General features: G+C 38.4%; 1 protein-coding gene across 1 annotated transcript; it reads left to right on the forward strand.

Annotated features, from left to right (window-relative positions):
• The first annotated feature begins 7,144 nt into the window (after positions 1 to 7,144).
• On the forward strand, positions 7,145 to 14,340 carry LOC131991533 (sterile alpha motif domain-containing protein 9-like). Its single transcript, XM_059356987.1, has 2 exons — positions 7,145 to 7,168; positions 8,640 to 14,340. Exons 1-2 carry the CDS (start codon positions 7,145 to 7,147, stop codon positions 13,185 to 13,187), a joined length of 4,572 nt encoding a protein of 1,523 aa, XP_059212970.1. The 3' UTR covers positions 13,188 to 14,340.
• The last annotated feature ends 5,939 nt before the right edge of the window (positions 14,341 to 20,279 follow it).

A 20,279-nucleotide genomic window follows, 5' to 3' on the forward strand; every position in this document is an offset into this window, starting at 1 on the left:
GACCTGTTCGTAAGTGTGATTATTGAGGCTTTTTTCCACCACTAAGGGGCAGTCACGCATGGAGACAATTTTGGAGACCCTCCCAGATGTTGGAGAGACAGTCAGCTTTGCAGTAATGACTTGGCGAATACTATATTCTAGGTTGTATAATGTTAAGCTGGGGATTGGTAGGGTACCTGTATCTTTGTGTGACTTACATATGTTAAGTAAATGTTTATGTATCAGTTGGGCCATAATCCATCTGCTGATCAAGTACTCCTTATAATTGTTGGGAAATGCCCCATAAAAGTGATGTACATCATCGGAAAGCTGTAAAGCTGAAGAATAATTTAGATGCAGCTCAGCATTGAAAATTTAATAAACCTATTAAGGTTTATCCAGTTTCAGAACATTGTTTTTCTATCTGAAGTCCAATTAGGCATTTTTCTAAAATCAAGAACATATAAAAATTATCCAAAAAAAAAACCCTCCAGCCTGTTTAGGGAGCCCAGTATGCACAAATATTCAGATATAGTGGGCAAAAATGAAAATGTTGAAAAACGATGTGGTTTTTGCCTTAACTGCATGAAGTAGACATGTCTGTCTGGACCTAGCTTGGCCAGCTCCCCTGACGGCTCCACTCAGCTCGGGCCCGTTCATCGCTGCTTGCAGCTTTAATTTAAATTATCTTTCCTAAGATGTGTGATGTTTTAAAGGGAGTCTTTGTATAGACAGTGTATAAATTCTCTATATGGAATATCAGCAGTGGTGGAAGAAGTATTCAGATCCCTTACTTCAGTAAAAGTACTAATACCACACTGTGAAATTACTCCACTACAAGTAAAAGGCCTGCATTCAAAGTAAAAATACTGAAGTACCAGCCCAAAAATGTACTTATAGTATCAAAAGTATTAGTATTTATTATTCAGAATGGACCCACTCAGGTTGTTACATATATATTATTAGATTATTTGTTGCTGTATTAATGTAAGCAGGATTTAATTTAGTAGAGAAAGGGTTCATTTTAACTACTTAATATACTGTTATGAGGTTTAATTAAAAAAAAAAAATTCTTGCAATGGATCATGTTTTTTTTTGCATTTAATCTTGACCTGAAAAGTAATAGTAGTGGAGTGGAGTAAAAGGTACAATATTTGACTGAAAATGTAGTGGAGTAGAAGTATGAAGTTATATAAAATGGAAATACTCAAGTAAAGTACATGTATCTCAAAATTGTACAGTACTTGAGTAAATGTACTTAGTTACATTCCACCACTGAATATCAGGACATTTTACAAATTGGTACTATACAAAAAAACATCACAATATATTTTTGAACATCAATAAAACTCACAGAGGAAATTAATTTGTAAATGACTAATGGAGTTGTACGTGAAGCTGGTTCATGTGTTCCCTCCTGTCTCCTTTGTCCTTCCTGCGGTCTACCATGCTCTGTACCTGGAGGAGCTGACACTTTTGGACCTGTCTGAAACGATCGCATCGCTGTACAGCATCGCTCCACAGCAGATTAGACACATGTACAGACAAAAACCCACAGGCATCCACGTCTTATGCTGGGCTTACACCAAAAATATTTTCACAGTCCCAGTCTAAAAACTGAAAGTCTTTAGTAAATCGAGGAGTTTTACTGGAGTCACGGCACACTCCCGTCATCTCCATCGTTAAGTTTAAGGTAGAAATCTGCACTGTTTAATTTCAGTCTTTTCCTAGTCTTGGGTTTGCCATCATATCAAACGTATTTGATATAATTGCAAATTGCAGTGACGAAACACAATCAACAACCAATAGATGAGCGGGGGAAAGGTTCCAGACTGGGCAGTATGAGTAAAACCACTTTAACAGGAAAAAGTAACATCACAATAATGCTAGTAAGCTCAGTCCTAAATACAAATATATTGATGTCATATATTTACGGCCACAAGCGGGATTTTTGGGGGCGCCGTTTCTTAGTAAAGAGAACAGTAAGGAGACCCAGTTAAAATGTATAAATAAATGTATACATAAATAAGTAATGAATAATCGATGATTAATGTATGATTAACAAAATTAAAGTTGATAGAACAAATTATAATTAAATAGGACATAAATGTATATCATGAATTCATTTCTAAATTTTCATTTCCTTTATTCTTCCTTTTTATATATATCTATTTTTACGGTAAAATAGTCAACTTTTTAAGTCTTCTCATTTTTTTTCAACACAAACCACTGCACACACTAGAGCAGCTGTAGCCAAAAGCTCCTTCTCCTCCATGTTGAAAGTTTTTGCTAACAGCATGATGGAAAAAAATTGCATGGTAGGAAAAAAATGCTCAAAGAATCTAGTTGTAGTCTTGTAAATAGTTACTCTGAAAGATTCACAGTCTTTGTAGAATCTCAGTCTGAGACTAGGCTGGAACTAAAAAATTCTAAACACTTGTCTTTAGATGTGAGCAGGTGTGAGCTGATAGTCTTCCAGGAGAAAAATTGTTGTGGTAGCCGTTCGTGTTGTGTGTGTGTATGTTGTGCATGTAAAGTCCCTGTGTGTCCCACTCACTGCCCTCTTCACTGCTCTCATTTTGCTGATAGAGCCTTCCTGGCCCATTGCGTTGTTGTGGAAGCTAACTGCCACCTGCTAGTTCCTCCTCAGATTAAACTCTTTGCTCTGTACCAACTGTTGCCCTGTTAACTGCTAGCCACCTAGCCACTGCCATTGTTGAGAGCCGTGTGCAGTCCATCTTTATGCTCTAAATTCCATGTAGCCACTTTAACTCTTCATTCCTTTCATATACCATTCATCAATGAGCACTATTTGGGGGGGCAGACACACAACAGGTTAATTGATGTCCTGTTACTTATAGTGTAGGCTTTTATATCTAGTTCATATTAGATTTCACCTCTTCACCTGACATTATTATTATATGTGATCAGGTTGTATTGTCCATTAATGATATTCCCCACAGCAACTGTGTTTGCATGATTTTGACTGTGATTGCTCTATGATGAGTGTATTTCACTCAGAATCAAGCATTTTGCAATTTTTCAAATAGATATTTTATTCAGTTAAATGAACATGGGTTATATGTAAAAGCTGTAGATATAAATAGTTCAATATAAATGTTTGTTTTTATCTCAGACACTCCACCCCAGGATCATAAAATAACAATTAAGGTTCAAAGTAAGTCCGAAGAGCAGGAGGAAGAGCTTTGGCCTGTGCTGCCAGAGAGTCAATATTGTGAATTTGTATCAAGCTGTTTTTAAATGTCAGACTAATAAGCTAGCATCAGACAGAACATGGGAAAACATGTAATGTTCAATGTAATGTTGGCATCACTAAATGAAAACGTCCCTCTCCCCCCTCTCTCTCTCTCAAACAGACACACACATACATATTGTTGTGGCACCCATGGGAGGCTGTTGTTGAATTTAATCAGAACATGTGATGAGAAACAAGAAATACCGGTGTTCTTGTTCTTTAAAAGATATGCAGGTAGGTATTTAAAAACAAAACAGTACAGGGAGTGTTACAGGTGTGGCGATAATCGTGACCTTTAGTTGAATATGTAACAGCTCATATGGTTCATGAGATTTATTTCTTACAGTTAGGCTACACAAAGTATTGCTTGTGTTTCGTTTCCTCAGAAGTAACCGCCCACTAGGAGTTAACTGTGTTCAAGCGCAGTCGGCTCGGCACTGAGCTTCCTCTTCCCTCTGAAGCTGCATGTAAAGATGTATTTTATTTACTTCTCTCGAAATGTCCGTCACAAGAACCCTGTTTGAAGACTTCAGCGTTTAACTGCCAGGACAGCAGACTACAGAGAGTCTACTTTTCGCATTGGTATGTATGTTGTAAGTTGTTTTATTAGTTTTTTTCATTATGTAGGCAGCATCTGACATTCACAATCTAAATGATTCTGAATAAAAATAACTAGTTCCTCTGTTTTGTAATGTATTCTGTTAACCCAGCTCTCACTTGACTTGCATACGTTATTGTTTCCACCTTTTACAGTCTTTGTTTTTTACTGCACTGATTTGTATCACACCCATAGCAATAAAAAAAACAACAACATTATAATCTCAGAGTTCTGTTTGCTAAAGTACGTCGGTATTGTGTATTGCAGAGTTTTACATTTGCTGCTTCTTCCTGATTACGAAATTACAACGGCTCCAGGAAACATGATTATCTCATTACACCATTAGACATTTACGGAAACGTATTGCTGCCACACTAAAAAAAGGCCAAGTATCACGTAATTAGATGAAAAGTTTGTTATAAGTTATAACGTTAACACTTTACTTTTCATCTAATTACGTGATACTGAGACTTTTTTTAAATGTATTTTTTAACAATGTATTTATCACGTTTTAAAGTGATATTTATCACCTTATAACGTGACAGTTTCACCAAATTACGTGATACTGAGCCTTTTTTTAGTATGGCAGCAATACCTTTCCAAAGACTTTAGACGGATACTGTAAAGAATAGAGATTAGGAAGGGAGTTTTAAATGCGGTGTAAAGAATAGTTCTGATGTACATGTCAGAAATGGTACTGTGGTCAAGTGAGTCATCATTCGCTTCTCCGTAGTCAAACCAGCCGCCCCTACATAATATAGTGCGCCCTTATTGTTATGGTAAATTCATTGAAACTGCTCTAAGCGAGCTGACATGAAGAAAAAAACACTTGACTGTCATTCTTTATCACTTTTTTCAGTATAAAACTCTTACCTGCAGAGAGGAGATGAAGTATTAACTTTACATGAACACACCACGTGAAATTATTAAATTGCGTTGCGTCGAAAATGTAGGGTGATATCAGGTAAAATGGGTCATTTAAGGTTTGGGTGTCCCAGCCCCTGGAATTTAGAGCCAATGATGGCAAAGGATTTCAACAGTTGACATAACTGTGCTTGACAAGTAACAGGTGATTTGATTGGTTTACAGTTGCTATGGTGGGCGGGACAATACTTTAAATCTAGACTGCACCAGAAAGTTGCATGGTAAGTAGCCTGGCATACCAAATCTAACTAAACTAAATGATAAATCTATTGAAAAAAAAAACCATGCACATAGAAAACTATGCATAATATCTGTCTTGATGGCATCCAACAGAAATAATGCTGCTCGTTTGGTATATGAACATATTTTTTGGAAAAGTGATGTTTGTATTGGTGGCCCAATTTACCTTAACCCACTGAGCTAAACTGGTTTTAGCTAAAATGGGCCTTCCTCTGTGTCATTCACAAACACACATACACACATGTGCATGCCATTTGGTTCAACTAAAACATGTATGTTGATTGTCATGTGAAATTATCACATCTCAAAGTAGGATAGCTTCCTATGTAGTGAACATAGACTGTATATAAATAAGTAGTGAACTACTTTTGCTGTGTTTGTGTAACTTAGCTTGTTACATACGGTATGACTGGGTGGTAGATTTTGTGTAGTGAAGCTTTATTTGTGTAAGAGTAGCCTAACTGATAGCTTAGCTCGTGTGTGTGTGTGTGTGTGTGTGTGTGTTACACACACCTGTGGATATTAACTGTACAGTAAAAATTTAACATTATATTAAAAATTCACTAAAATTTAACTGTCTGTTTCCAGTCACTAATTTCACTTCAGTTACAGGACTTCAGGTATCTTTTCACAAACTTACAGGACTTCTCACTGTGGAAATTCATAATGCATTTTTTATATAATATCACATTTTTACTGTACAGTAATATCTAAGTGCATTTCATTCTTATATTCCACAGTGAAATGTTCTGTAAATTTGTGAGAAAATACCTGAGGTCCTCCAGAATGTATTTGAAGTGGAATTAGTGACTGGAAACAGACAGTTTAATTTGAATTATTTTTTAAATAATTTAATATTCTACTGTATAGTAAATATCCAAGGGTATTTTATTATGAATTTCAACAATGAAAAGTTCTGTAAGTTTGTGAGAAGCTACCTAAGGTCCTGTAGAATGTACCTGCAGTGGAATTAGTGACTGGAAACAGACAGTTTCATTTTAATTCATTTTTTAATATAATGTAATATTTTGCTGTACAGTCTATATCCAAAGGTGTTTTATTAATAAAAAAAATCCACATTGAACAGTACTGTGAGTATGAATATATGCAATTAATCTCTTTTCTATATTTATTTTGTATTTGGGCCTGGTTGTGTAACACTTCATTCTGAGAACTGAAAACCGCACGTCGACACAATAAATACATTTTCGACGCGACGAAATATAATCATTTCACATGGTGCGTTCATGTAAAGTTAATACTTCATCTCCTCTCTGCGTGTAAGAGTTTTGTACTGAAAAAAGTAAGAAAGAATGACAGTAAAGTGTTTTTTCCTTCATGTCAGCTCGCTTTGATCAGTTTCAATGAATTTACCATAATTATCACAATACGGGCGCACTACATTATATAGGGGCGGCTGGTTTGATTACAGAGAAGCAAATGACAGCTCACTTGACCACAGTGAAATGGTACAGCTTTCAGTCTCAATATGTCTCCCCAGTGGTGCAGACAGTAAGTCACTTTCTCTGAAATGTCCTGCTTGTCTCCCCAGTCCTACTTGTCAAAAATCTAGCAATTCATATGAGTGGTATGTTTTCAAGGGCTCAGTGAGTTCAATCTACATTCCGCACTATTGTTGCACTTGCGGTCAAAGTCAAAATGCTTGCCAAGAGACAGGTTAATCGTAGGTGTGTCAAACTGATCCATGCCAGGGCCGGTGTGGCTGAAGGTTTACATTCCTACCAAGCAGGAATACACTCAACTTATTCAATCACTAGAACTGTCTTCATTCCATTGATTTGTCATATAGCAGCTGTTCTCATACTTGGGTGGAACAAAATATTATTTATTACCACAGACAGTTTAGTTGGTCCTATATATGTTCATACATTTGTTTGTAGTACATAAATCTATTTATATGTATATTTTGTCTTGCAGCATCAGCGTTCAAGATTTGTGAAAAGTGAGCCAGCTATCATGGATGATCAGGCAAAATGAAGGTAAATCTGAAATCTGAAATCTACATGACATGTTATGCTTTTTATGCTAATGGTACAGTGTTTTGGTCTATATTGTGATTTTCCCTTTTTTGGCAAATTTTTGTAGCATTAGTTGTCTACGTTGATGAAGAAGGAATAAAGGCAACCATGGCAGATCAAAGCCAAATGAAGGTAAATAACAGTTCAAACAATCAGCATTTTAGAGGAAGATGCTCCTATACCATAATCCATTAAACTGCACCATAAGTACTATAGTACTATAAAGGATGTTTTACATTCGATTCAAATGCATTTAAAGATAAAGTTATCAAATTAGCACATCTTTGTGAAACATGTTCACTTCTTATGTATAAAAACACCTCAAGTTGTAATGCATTACGACCAGAGCCGGCCCTTGGCATAGGCAGTATAGGCAAATGCTAGAGCTGCCACAAATAGAGGAATAAAAAAAAAGTATTTAAAAAAAGTATATTTACTATTTCTTAATATGAAAAATAAGCCCACATTAACACATTATTAAAAAATAAAAATAATACAGTGTTTCCCATTAATTGTGCAGCCTGCCACAGTCTAGATCTAGATGCACGCATTCACAGGCGCTCTGAATTTATTGAGCTTCAACTACTACACTAAACATCAACAACGAGCTTTAGGTGAGTAAAGTCAGAGTGCCAACTGTTCACTTAAAATCAAATACTGAATTAGGCTATATTATTTTTGATTCTAATGAAATAGCTTTGAATACTAAGTTGCGATTCACTACAGCGTGTACATTTTACACCCCTCTTCGCCGCTTCAAAACAATGCCAGCATGATAGAGAAACATGCCTGTTTGTCTGCATCAGTCTCACCCCCACATGATCTCTCCTTGTGTGAAGTTGTGCTAATCCCAAAAATCTAAACTCTGTGTACTGTATTAATTACTTCCTGTTGCTAAACACATGCAGCTTTCAAAAATAAGAGCACATGAATGCGTTAAAAGTATAACAGAATTCACCACAGAACTTACAAGAAGACTGTCAAAATATAATTCCTTAAATAAAACACACAATAATCCCTACATGTTTACAATCAGGTAGGCAAACTTGTTAGTATATGCAAATATTAAGATCAGTGTATATGATAGAATAGTGGCATTAGATTATGTGAGAGGACACCAAATTTGGGCTTTTACAGCAAAAAATGTCTGCAATTAAAATTGAGATAAGGATTCTATATTACAGTATTTCCAGACTGTGAAAAAATGTTATGCGAGGTGTTTGCTCATATTTAGCTTTCAGAGTGCAGAAGGCTGATGCATTTAACTTAAAAATGTGAACATTTTCTCCCGGCGGGGCCATGCCTCTGGACCCCCCTAGATGGTTTGGGTCCCCACCATAGTCTCATAAAATCCTGTGGGAAACATTAATACTTTCCTCAGCCTCTATTCCTATTTTGTGGGAAGTTAAATGTGTGAGTGTAAATTGGCAGTGGAATTTACTGCGATGCAAGGGGGGCGCCACCTAAAATCTTGCCTAGGGGGCCAAGTTGGTTAGGGGCTGATTACTACACATCAAATTTCAATACTAAATATGATCGACAAATATGTGTGCAGTACATTGAGTTTAAAATGTGGATAAATAACATCACTTTGTGTTTTTAGAGTCAGGAGGAGGATCTACCACCTGACATCAATGATTGGAGTAAACGTCAAGTGAAAGAATGGGCTCTCCAGTTGGATCATGTAGATGACAAAGCTGCAGAAATACTGTTTGAGCAGGACATTAATGGACCGAGTCTTTTGATTTTAGATACAGCAGACTTACGTGAAATGGGTGTGACTTATGGACCAGCAAAACTTATCATTAATGCCAGAGATGAGGTAGTTAAATCAAAGAATGAGGAGCCAATCAGTTCTACAAATGAACCTGGTAGACCATGCAAGCCTTATCCATTTTGTAGGTACCATGATACCTATAGATACATGGAGAGCAATATTCTTGACATTACAGAATCAGGTGCCTCTGACTTAATTGAACCCTGCCATGAGTATAAAGCTTTCATCAATACAGATGAATCAACAGATGAAATGAAAATGACCAAGTTCACTGAAGAGGTCATTCGCTTTGCAGCTGCCTGCATGAATAGCCGCACAAACGGCACCATACATTTTGGAATAGGAGATAAGCCAAATTTCACCCATGGTCAAGTGTTGGGAGTGGTTGTTAAGGACAGAGAGGCTTATGCAATAAAACTAAAGTCTACCATTGATGGTTATTTTGAGCATAAACACAAACAGACAGCTCAAAATTGCATCAAACCTCCTCGATTTGTTGGGGTTCTCAATAAGAATATGACATCATCTGACAAATGTGTGATAGAAGTGGACATAGTTCCTGACTCAACGATGTGTGAAGAAAACATCTACCACACTTTCAACCTGAGCACAAAAAAAGCCAAGAAAAAAGCAAAAGGAAAAGAAACAGCCACATCCGAAACAAAACCATCAAAACAATTCTTTATCAGGGATGGTGGTAGCAGCAGAAATCTCCTTGCACAAACAAGTTCTGCCAAACCTGAGGAAGAGTACAACAAGTTTGTTGACAGAAAAGCACAACGTTTCCAACTACGCAAACAAGCTGAAGAGAAGCACCTCAGTGTAATAAAAAGCAGTACTCAAGGCTCCAGATTAAGTCAGATGATAACTGGTAGAACCCTCTCTTTGGATAAATCACACTTTGAGCGGTATGTGATAGTAACTAACAAATCACATTCAACACAGTTTGAATCACTAGGATTTCTTGTAGAGCTCAACCCAACAGCTGTTTTGGACTTTGATCCAGAATCAGCTAAGTATGGATTGCAATGGCACTTTGATCAGCAGAGTACAGTTAGTGCCCATTTACCAGCAAAGTATAAAATCACAGAAGGGGTTGAGGACATTGCAAACAAGTTGAAATTGACGAGACTCACCAGCTGGGTATTCTGCAATGGAGGTATTGAGGATGAGAATGGAAGTACTGAGGCACCCTCAGACATAGACGAGTGGTTGATGGACAAGGGAGCCTCTGTTCGAGATGTGATTTCGTTCTTGTGTCGAAAAGATGTTCTTCCAAACAAGAGATTTCTTGTCATTTTCTTACTTTTGTCAACAGTGAATGAGAAGATGGACCCGCTTGTTGAAACTTTCAGTACATTCTGGCAAGAGCTCAAAGGCACAGATCAAATCCTTTGTATCTGTGACGGTGAAAAAGCATTTACCTCCTGGACGGACCTAATAAATGCTCGGTGCGGAATCAACATCTCTGGTAGATGTATATATGAGCTCAGTCTTCCTGAAGTCAATGGCACTTTGTGGAGTCTTTGGTCCAAAAACCGTAGATCCAGTCGTATTCTACCCTGTGGTGGAGAAAGCAAAGTGCTTCTTGAGAAGAAAGTGGAACGTAGCCTGAGTACTTTGGATGTCCTGTGCGTGAATCAATGTGAAGGAGGAAACGAGGACAAAATTGTCATAGAGGAAAACTTCTACAAAGGAGGAAAAGTTTCATGGTGGAATTTCTTTTTCTCAGACCAACCTGGATCCATACCATTTATCAAACGAGACAAGTTTGATTTCATCATGAACACAGTCATACCCGATGCGTGCTCCCTGAGAAAAGCTTGTGTGTTGTTCAACCTCATGCATGTTCCTGGATGTGGTGGGACCACTTTGGCCATGCACATTTTATGGGCCCTCCGGAACAGATTCCGTTGTGCTGTCCTCAAAGACAGCAGCGCTGACTTATCTGAAGTTGCTGATCAAGTGGTCAAACTTTTAATGTATGACCATAAGGAGCAATTACCAAGGGTCCCTGTTTTGCTGATGATAGATGACTTTGATGAAAAGGAAAAAGTATTTGGCTTGCAGCAGCACATTGAAAAGCAATGCACCAAGAAAGGCATTCAGTGCAAGTCTGCACAGGTAATTATCCTGAACTGTATGAGGTCAGAGTCCTCTGAACCAACTGAAACAACTGAAGAGACAGTATTCATTGGAAATAATCTCTCTGACATGGAACAGAAACAGTTTGAGGAAAAACTTGTCGAAATAGAGAAAACTCACAAGAATGTCAACACGTTCTATGGGTTCATGATCATGAAGAAGAACTTCAAGACAGAGTATGTTCAGAGTGTGGCAAGCAACACCCTCAAGAGCTTCAACATAGAGCAGAAACATGCCCAACTCTTGGCTGTTTTAGTCCTTTTGGATGTATACTGCAAGGGTGCCTCTCTCTCTGTCTCTCTGTGTGAAGAAGTTCTTGGTCTTCAGCCAAAACCAGTTTGTGGAACTAGCAAAGTTGAAGATGGATTTGGGAAGTTTTCCACTTTAATTGCCACTTGTTCAGTTGAGGGTAAGGTAGTTTTCCAAGCTGTGAAAATGATCCATTCAAGTATTGCAAAGCATTGTTTGCAGGAACTTACCAAAACACACAATGTGAACAAAGCTGAAATCACTGACCTTCTGCTGACCACAGACAAGCTCTATGAGAGCACACAAGGCAAAGACAAACTCCTGCAAGATGTTCACCACATTTTGGTAAAGAGATATCATTCAGTGGAAGAATCTCAGTTCTCTCCACTAATTCAAGACATTGCAAGTGAAACCCCAGGCCTGGAAGAGATTGTGCTACAAAATGCATCAAAGAGGTTTGAGAAAAATGCAGTTGTCTCTCAGTTACTAGCCAGGTACTATTACCTAAAAAAGAAGGACTTCTTAGAAGCAGAAGTTTGGGCATGTAAAGCGAGAGATCTTTCCAAAGACAGCTCATATTTTGCAGACACGTCAGCACAAGTTATCAAGCACAAACTGAAGAATGCCATTGCAAACTACAAGGAAGAGCCTATTGTTCCTGATAAACTGCACATGTTTCTCAAAATGGCTCAGTCAGCAATGGAAGCATTCAGGGAAACACAGTACCTTGCAAAGAAGGAGTCAATTCAGCGATTACTAGTCAAGACAGACAATTGCCCGTTTAATACAGCAGGGTGCCTGGGAGAAATTCAGATTGGAGTACTTGTCATTGAAGTGCTGGCAAAGACCCCCATTTTTTCTTCAAAAATGGCGGACAATGTCCGCCATGACATCATGAGTGAGGTTCTGTCCGGAAAGCTGGAACTTCAGGCTGTAGAGAAAAATGATAAACGGCAATGCAAACACTCCCGCTACTACCAAATTCTCAAACAGTTTGAGGATGTACTTTACAACCTCAGAGATAGGATGAAGGTGAACTTTGACTTGCTTGACAAGTTTTATGTGAACCTGGGCTCCAGATTTGGCATGAAAGACAGTCGTGAGCAAGCTGCCCGAAAGGACCTTTTCAGATGTTTCACACAGTTTGCAAATCTTTTCTGCAAGACAGCAGCTCTTTCGAAGAATAAAACCATGCAAAACATGCTGCAACTACACGAGGCACGACAATACCTGGAGATGCAAAAAGTTGATACCTACTCTGGTATCCTGAGCTGTCTCTCAAATGGCATCCAATCGGAAAAAATGAACAAGATTGCCAAACAGTATGCTTTTGTATTTGCAAATCATGAGAGGTCAACTGTAAAGGAGAGAATCAACTTCATCTATGTCAATGTTGTGTTGAGCTGTATCAACCTGGCCTCACCGCACATGAAGCCGTACCAGGACCTAATTGGTTTCCTTCTCAAAGTTCTGTGTGACCAAATCCCAATAAGTGAAAACTTGCCACTGTACTTCATTGCAGTTGTACTGTTGTGGCCACAGCAGCACCTTCCACCCCAAAGAAGTCTGGGGAAGTACATCTCTCAGATGAGGACCTCTTATCACACAGTGATGAAGGAAATGTACAATGGCAAACGTCCCATTGTCCATTTCTTCCTGGGAAAGAAGCAGGGCTATGAACGACTGGTACACTTGGGGGAAATCAAAAGTTGCATCAAGGCTGGCCAGGAAGAGTTTGCCACCTTGTGGGAAAATGGCAAAATATGGAAAGAGAAGAAGGTGGAGGAGATCCTCTGCAGGGTCACTGGTGAGGTGAACAATAACTTGATACTGGCAGATACTTGTGTCCCAGATCTGAAGGTCGAAGTCACTCCAATGTTTCGAAGTCAGCTTAGTTGGCGTGCCGATGGGTCAAAAGTGTCATTCTTTATCGGTTTCTCGATGAAAGGCCCTGTTGCACTTGACATTTTGACTTGTTGACATAGCTTAACAACAACAGAAGCACATCTCAATAACAGATGAAAACCAACCCCAGAATAACCCATTCTGTAAGTCTTTTTTTCTAGCTCTGACACCTGGTTGCTACATTTTAAAGTCCAGCCCTAAAACCCTTCACGCTGTGGCTGAAGGCTACACACCCAGTGCTCAAAGTGCCCAGAAACAGAGAGGGCAGGGTCTTGCACACCAACACACACTTCTAATGAGTCAGAGAGGATGATTGAGAGGATTTTTTTTGAGTATTTGCATTTTTTTGTCTTTTGAAAATACACATACACATTGTGGCTGTACAATCAAACATCTTAAAAAATGTCTTATAAAAAAGTTGCACTGTAGCTCACAAGGAGCCAGTTTTTAATCATGAAAATGTTTTTTTCCATAATGAAATGATCTGATATCTGTAAAGGAAATCAATTTATTACCCTTTGTCATGCTCTGAATAATACTGAATCAATGTGTTGTATAGCAATTTAATAATATTGTTCCATGAAATTAAACAATAAGCACCATTAACTGTACAGTACATTTGCCTATACGGTGTATTTTAACAACTATGTAAGAATTTACAATGATACATTATGTTCCATGTTTTTTATAGATATTTCTCAAATATTTTTATGCTTGGTTTTTATTTTGTGTTTTTAGCCATTAACTGATCTGATATATTTGAAATACAATCACTTTTGTCTTTGGTCAATATGTTGTTCTTTTTGATAACCTGTGAACAATGTTTTCTCGCATGAAAACATTTATTTTAAAGATATTTATTTTTCTTTATACCTTTATGCTTGATTTTGATAGCAACAGAGATAGAGAGGAAAGGGAGGATATGCAGCAAAGGGCTTATTTGCTGGACTCAAACCCAGGCCACTGCATTAAGTACTCAGTCTTAATGATATGCACTCTACCTGTGAGCCACAAGGGCAGCGCTCACAAAATGTCTGTTAACTAAGTCTATTTTTAAATATGCAAAACTGAAATGTAGATTTCTTCATTATTTTTTTTTTATTTTGTGTGTCTATTCATAAACTGATCTGATGCTTAAAATACAACAGCTTTTACCTTTGGTCATTATGTGTCATGATGTGATGATGATCTGTTGTTCAAAACACTTCCATTAAAAACAATGATGAACACTGAGTTTTGCAGAAGCCCTCTAATAAAGCTGTTCTGTAACATGATCATGTCATGTGGTGCTAGGAGAGAAGATGGTCTCTGAAGAGCTGGGTCTTCAGGAGGTTTTTAAAGGTAGAGAGGGACGCCCCTGCTCTGGTAGGAACTGGTAGTGTGTTCCACCAACGGGGAACAAGAAATGCAAAGAGTTTGAATTGCCTTGGGCGAACAGGTGGCAGAGCCAGGCGCCATTCATTGGAGGAGTGCAAAGGTCGTGAGGTAGCATATGCCTGAATCAGGGCGTTCAAGTAGCTGGGAGCAGTACTGGAGACAACTTTATAGGCGAGCATTAGAGATTTGAAATTGATGCGGCCACAATATTTGGTGTGACCACCCTTTGCCTCCAAACAGCACCAATCCTTCGAGGCATTTTTTCACACCTGCCTAAGACAGTAAAAACAGTAAACAGCAAACACAGTACTGTAAATGTGCAAGGGAATTGTACAAATTGTGCCAAGTTCCATTGTCCTGTTAAGGATGCTCTACCCTGTGTTAAACACAGGAGGGCGCCACAAGCAAAGAAATGATAACAGACAACGTGTTCGTGCTTCTACAGAGTCTGTGTTCGCCCATAATACAATATAAGATATACAATTTTTATCCAAGCCCAATAAACACGATGAGGAGAGCTGGTTACATCTCAGAAAGACATGTTAAAACAAACCAAAATGACTTTGAATTTCATGCCAGTGGACATAACCATATGAAATTAATCACTCCATGAGAGGTGGATTAAATAGGAAACCATATTTTTTATAGAGCTTATTAATAAATGTGTGGAACATGACCATAATATAAGTGTTAATACAAGTTTAATGTAGTTGCATGTCCCTGCATATCTGCACATGTGCATATGGCTGTATGGTACTCAAGGTCTGCAATTTAACCCAATAGTCTTTCTGTTGTTTCAAATCTTGTGTATATAACATTCTTAAATTGTCAAAACAAAAAATGTAGAACTCTGGACTGAAAATGAACATATCATCATAACATATTATCTGTCAAGTATTACATAAACAGTTTGGGGGGGAAAACCCTGAAAACGTAATAAAACTGTTATTACGGTATCAGTCAGGATAATATATTACATTATTGATGAAGTTATTTAAAAAAAAATTTTCATAAATTTTAGATCAAGTTAAGTGCAAATTCTATTACATTTTCAGGCATTATTACATTATCAGGAAATTATTACATTATAGGGTGATACAGTGCTTTTAGGTCAGGTGAGTGATCAGTGCGATACTTATCGTTGTCATTTGTGTAGATTAAGTGTGAAGGTGTTCAGCAAAGAGTTAGGTCTTCACTCTCTTCTTAAAGCTTGGAAAGGACTCTGCAGATTGGACGGAGTTTGGAAGTTCGTTCCAAACAGATATGCAGTGCTGGACTGACACAGCTCTTGCAGGATCCCAGTCAGAAAGAGCCCTGATTTCTGTAATAATTCACATTTTCATTATTCTACAGAAGTTGGACCTATGACATAGACAGCTGTTCAAGTCTCTTCTAAAGTTGTGATACACAATGTGTGTATGTGTGTGTGTGTGTGTGTGTGTGTGTGTGTGTGTGTGTGTGTGTGTTGTTCTTACAGGCGCGTATCTATGAGCTACAAAGCCTAAACATCCTAACTTCTGTGGGAACGCGCTGTCTCAGGTCTGTCTGTGAAAGACAATAGCTACAGTGGAGGAAAACACATTGGCTGTCTGCCCCCTTATAATTATTCAAATATAACACTCCCACAATCCAAAGTGACTCTAAATTGCCTGTAGGTGTGAATGAGAGCATAAATGGTTATTGCTTTATGTGTCTGCCCTGCAATAGTCTGGCGACCTGTTCGTAAGTCTTAACCTCCGGAGAACCTGCGTCCTCATATGTGGACATTACATTTTAGGTTTGCTGGACCTTTATTCTTCATTCTGCTTAACTATGACATGTTGTCCTCAGTAGTACACACTCTAGAAAATACATCAATGAGTGAAAAAATCAGATGGCAGCATCTTGGTTAAGTCAATCAACAGCTTATCCCCAGAAAAAAGTGGACCAGGTACAAAACCTGATCAGATTTTCTGGTTAAAACTTGTTTATTTGTGCTTAATAATGTTTGTAGTTTGAGATTCTGTACAAATTTGACTATTTTTAGCAATAGCAACAAGCTACGACTGCTAATCAGGAAGTTCTCATTTGACAACGAATAGATTTTACGTTCTTTCAAAGAGAGGCTGTAAATGTATGGAAATGTTCTACAGTAAAATAAAACTTAGTTTTTAATAATGCTTTGTTTTTAATAACGCTTAGTTTTTAATAATGCTTAATTTTTGTACTTATCATGTCCTACTAATCCTAAATATCTAGGAGAAACTAACAATACTTACCAAACTAAAGCTTGGGTCTCAAGAGGTTAAAACTGAGGCTCTTAGGCCCCGTTTACACGAGGACGCTCGCGGGTAAAAACGACAGAATATTTTATCGGAAGTGCCTTTCGTTTAGACGGTGACGGCGTTTTGGGGGCTTAAAGACGCAAAAATCTGAAACCACCTTCCAAAGTGGAAAAGTTAAATACGCTCCGCCGTAGCGTGTCCGTCTACACTGCCAAGACGCAAAACTGTGCTCAGATCTGCTCACGTCACGTATGTGTTTACGTCACATACATGCTCCAGTACAGGAAAATAAACAAACGTGGGATTATTTCCATGCGTTGGACCTTCAAGCTGCTCTGGCAGCTCTAATAAACTTACGGAGTCTTTCCACCAATGTACAGGATATGTAGAGATAGTATTACTGAACAGAGAAGGATCTGTAATTACCTCTATCACATTTCGGATGCAGCAATTCGATGGAGGCGAGCCAGACGGTTGTGAACGAGACCTGGGAGATCTAGTGGATGGTGGATAACTTTGTGGAAGGAGTAGCTGATGAAAATGTGTGGCGTGAAAACTTCTGCATGCCCAAAGATGCTCTTATGGCTTTAGGTGATGCTGCCTGGCACGCATACAATCCAATTTCACACACTTTTGCGTCACCGTATGCACGCAGATTTCCTCCCGAAAATGCTCGTCTAAACGAGGACTAAAAAGTGAAGACGCGACGCCACTTTTGCGTCTTCTGTTCAGACCGTTCTCGTGTAAACGTAGCCTTAATATAGAATGACTTCTACTCTGAGGTGCCCAATGGCTCCCTGCGACTGCACAAAACTTCTCCAACCACTAAGGGGCGGTCAAGCATGGAGACAATTTTAGAGACCCTCCCAGATGTTGGAGAAACAGTCAGCTTTGCAGTAATGACTATATATATATATACTATACTCTAGGTTGCAGTGGCGGGCGGTGCATTTCACACTTAGGCCTTCAGTGATGTCCAACTTAGTCAATAAATACGTTTCATTATGCCAGCATTTATAACACCAGGACTGGAGAGTAGTTAGAAACACACTTAAGCACTACTAGGCATTGCATCACCTCAGTTGTGTACAAAATGGGCTATTATCCGCCGCATTTTAAAAATCAACAATACCGCATTAGCAATTAAAACATATCTGATATGCTACTGTCAAAACTTAAAAATAAAAGGGTCTTTAAAATTATCTTTCCAAAAAGTTTTATTAAATGAGTCCACAAAGAATATGCAAGCTTTAACAAGATTGTCCAATAAATTGCAAAATCGCAGTTTAATATCAGAAAGACACTAACAAGACGGCCAAACTTTGCGACAGCGACACAATAAACAAGTCTCTTTGTGAAAAAGCTTTTTCATGTCAAAACGTGACATATCACGACTTTCTGTGACCTGTTGCTTTGAGTACAACCACACAGCTGTTCCCATGCGCCAGATTAGTTACATACCGTTAACAGTTCCGGGTGTGACTCTGTTGATCTGCATAGCACTGCCGTGGCTCAAACTAGTAAGTATCCATATCCAATTACAGGACGCGTAAATGTCACGTTCAACGTGAGGCCAGCTGGAGGGCCTTACTGACACAACTCGTGATCTGATTGGCTATCGCAACTATCTATCAACTGTATTTGCCCGTTCACTTACAGTGCACAGACGCCCGCATTGTTGATTCTGAAGGCCCGGGCAGATTTCATACAGCCTGGCAACATAAGATAGCTGAATTCTGATTGGATAAAAACTCTAACCTAAAAACAACAGCACTGGAAGGAGCATAATATGACACGAGGAGAATATGAATACTTTTAGATATTTAGGGAAAGTAAATGAAAAATTAAATTAACCTTTATCATAATCATGACCATGATTTCTGGTTATGTTAGGCCAGCAGAGAAGGCCTTGCTGGCCCTGACGGCCCACCACTGCTAGGTTGTATAATGTTAAGCTGGGGTTTGGTAGGGTACCTGTATCTTTGTGTGACTTATTTTAAGTAAATGTTTATGTATCAGTTGGGGCATAATCCATTTGCTGATCAATGATGGCTAGTGCAGCAAAATATAACTGTTTAGTACTCCTCATACTTAAACAAGAAAGTGTCTTTGATAACATTGTCTAACATGAAACTAGGCAACTTAACCGTTAAATGCAAGTTAGTACATACCAGGAATGTTAATATATTATTTTCCTGACCAAGGGTTTAAATACATATAAATATACATTAGATAATGTGTAAATAGCATGCTGCAATATAGCTTTAACTTTATCTTAAGAAAATGTGCATATCAACAATATTCAGGTCATTTTGTAGTTTTTGATCATGGAACAGTTCAGGTCATCAGCAATCATTCACAGTTCACAGAATTGTTCTGAGCTAATTACAAGGGAATTCCTGTGAATGTGCCATTATAGCATCTTATTAAAATACACAGTGCAGCTAATTGTCAATAATCCTGTTGTGCCTACTAGGCAAGGCAAGGCAAGGCAAGTTTATTTGTATAGCACAATTCAACACAAGGTAATTCAAAGTGCTTTACATACACATTAAAACCGCAAAAACAGTCACTTAAAACAGGGAAATAGAAATATAAATATAAATAAGATAAAATAAGATACAGCAGGATAAGAAAAGAGATAAAATAATAAAAAGCACAAGTCAAACATTGCATAGTTAAAAAGTAAGGGTAGTAGAGTAGAGCAGATAAGTGTTAAAGTTAAGAGTACGCTGCAGTAAACAATAGTGTTTTTAGTCCTGATTTAAAGGAGCTGACCGTTTGGGCAGACCTCAGATCTACAGGTAGTTTGTTCCACAGGTGAGGAGCAGAATAACTGAAAGCTGCCTCACCCCGCTTACTTGTTCTTGGGACACGCAACAAGCCAGTTCCAGATGACCTAAGGGGTCTGGATGCTTCGTAGAGAGGTAGCAGATCAAGCATGTAATTTGGTCCGAGACCATTCAGTGCTTTGTAGACCAGCAGTAAGATTTTAAAATCTATCCTCTGACTCACAGGAAGCCAGTGTAGTGATTCAAGGACCGGTGTAATATGGTCCAGTTTCCTCGTGTTTGTGAGGACTCTGGCGGCAGCGTTCTGGATCAGCTGCAGCTGCCTGATTGATTTTTTGTTAAGACCTGTGAAGATGCTATTGCAATAATCCAACCTACTAAAAATAAATGCATGGATAAGTTTTTACATGTCTTGTTTGGACAGAAGCCCCTTAATTCTAGCTACGTTTTTCAGGTGGTAATAGGCAGATTTAGTGATAAGCTTTAGATGGCTGTTGAAGTTCAGGTCTGAGTCAATAATTACACCAAGATTTCTGGCTTGATTTGATGCTGTCAATGACATAGAGCCAAGGTGAGCGCTGATCTTAGACCTTTCATTTTTAGGGCCGAAAATGATCACCTCTGTCTTGTCTGCATTTAGCTGGAGAAAGTTCTGGCGCATCCACTCATTGATTTGATGAATACAGTTACTCAATGAGAGTAAGGGACTGTAGTCAGGTGAGGACACTGAAATG

The sequence above is a fragment of the Centropristis striata genome, chromosome 18 (assembly GCF_030273125.1).
Source record: "Centropristis striata isolate RG_2023a ecotype Rhode Island chromosome 18, C.striata_1.0, whole genome shotgun sequence".
Taxonomy (NCBI): domain Eukaryota; kingdom Metazoa; phylum Chordata; class Actinopteri; order Perciformes; family Serranidae; genus Centropristis; species Centropristis striata.

Coding starts and splice junctions, on each gene's coding strand:
- LOC131991533 (XM_059356987.1), top strand. CDS start 7,145: ATGGCAGATCAAAGCCAAATGAAG. Junction 7,169..8,639: donor CAGATCAAAGCCAAATGAAG/GTAAATAACAGT, acceptor TTGTGTTTTTAG/AGTCAGGAGGAGGATCTACC.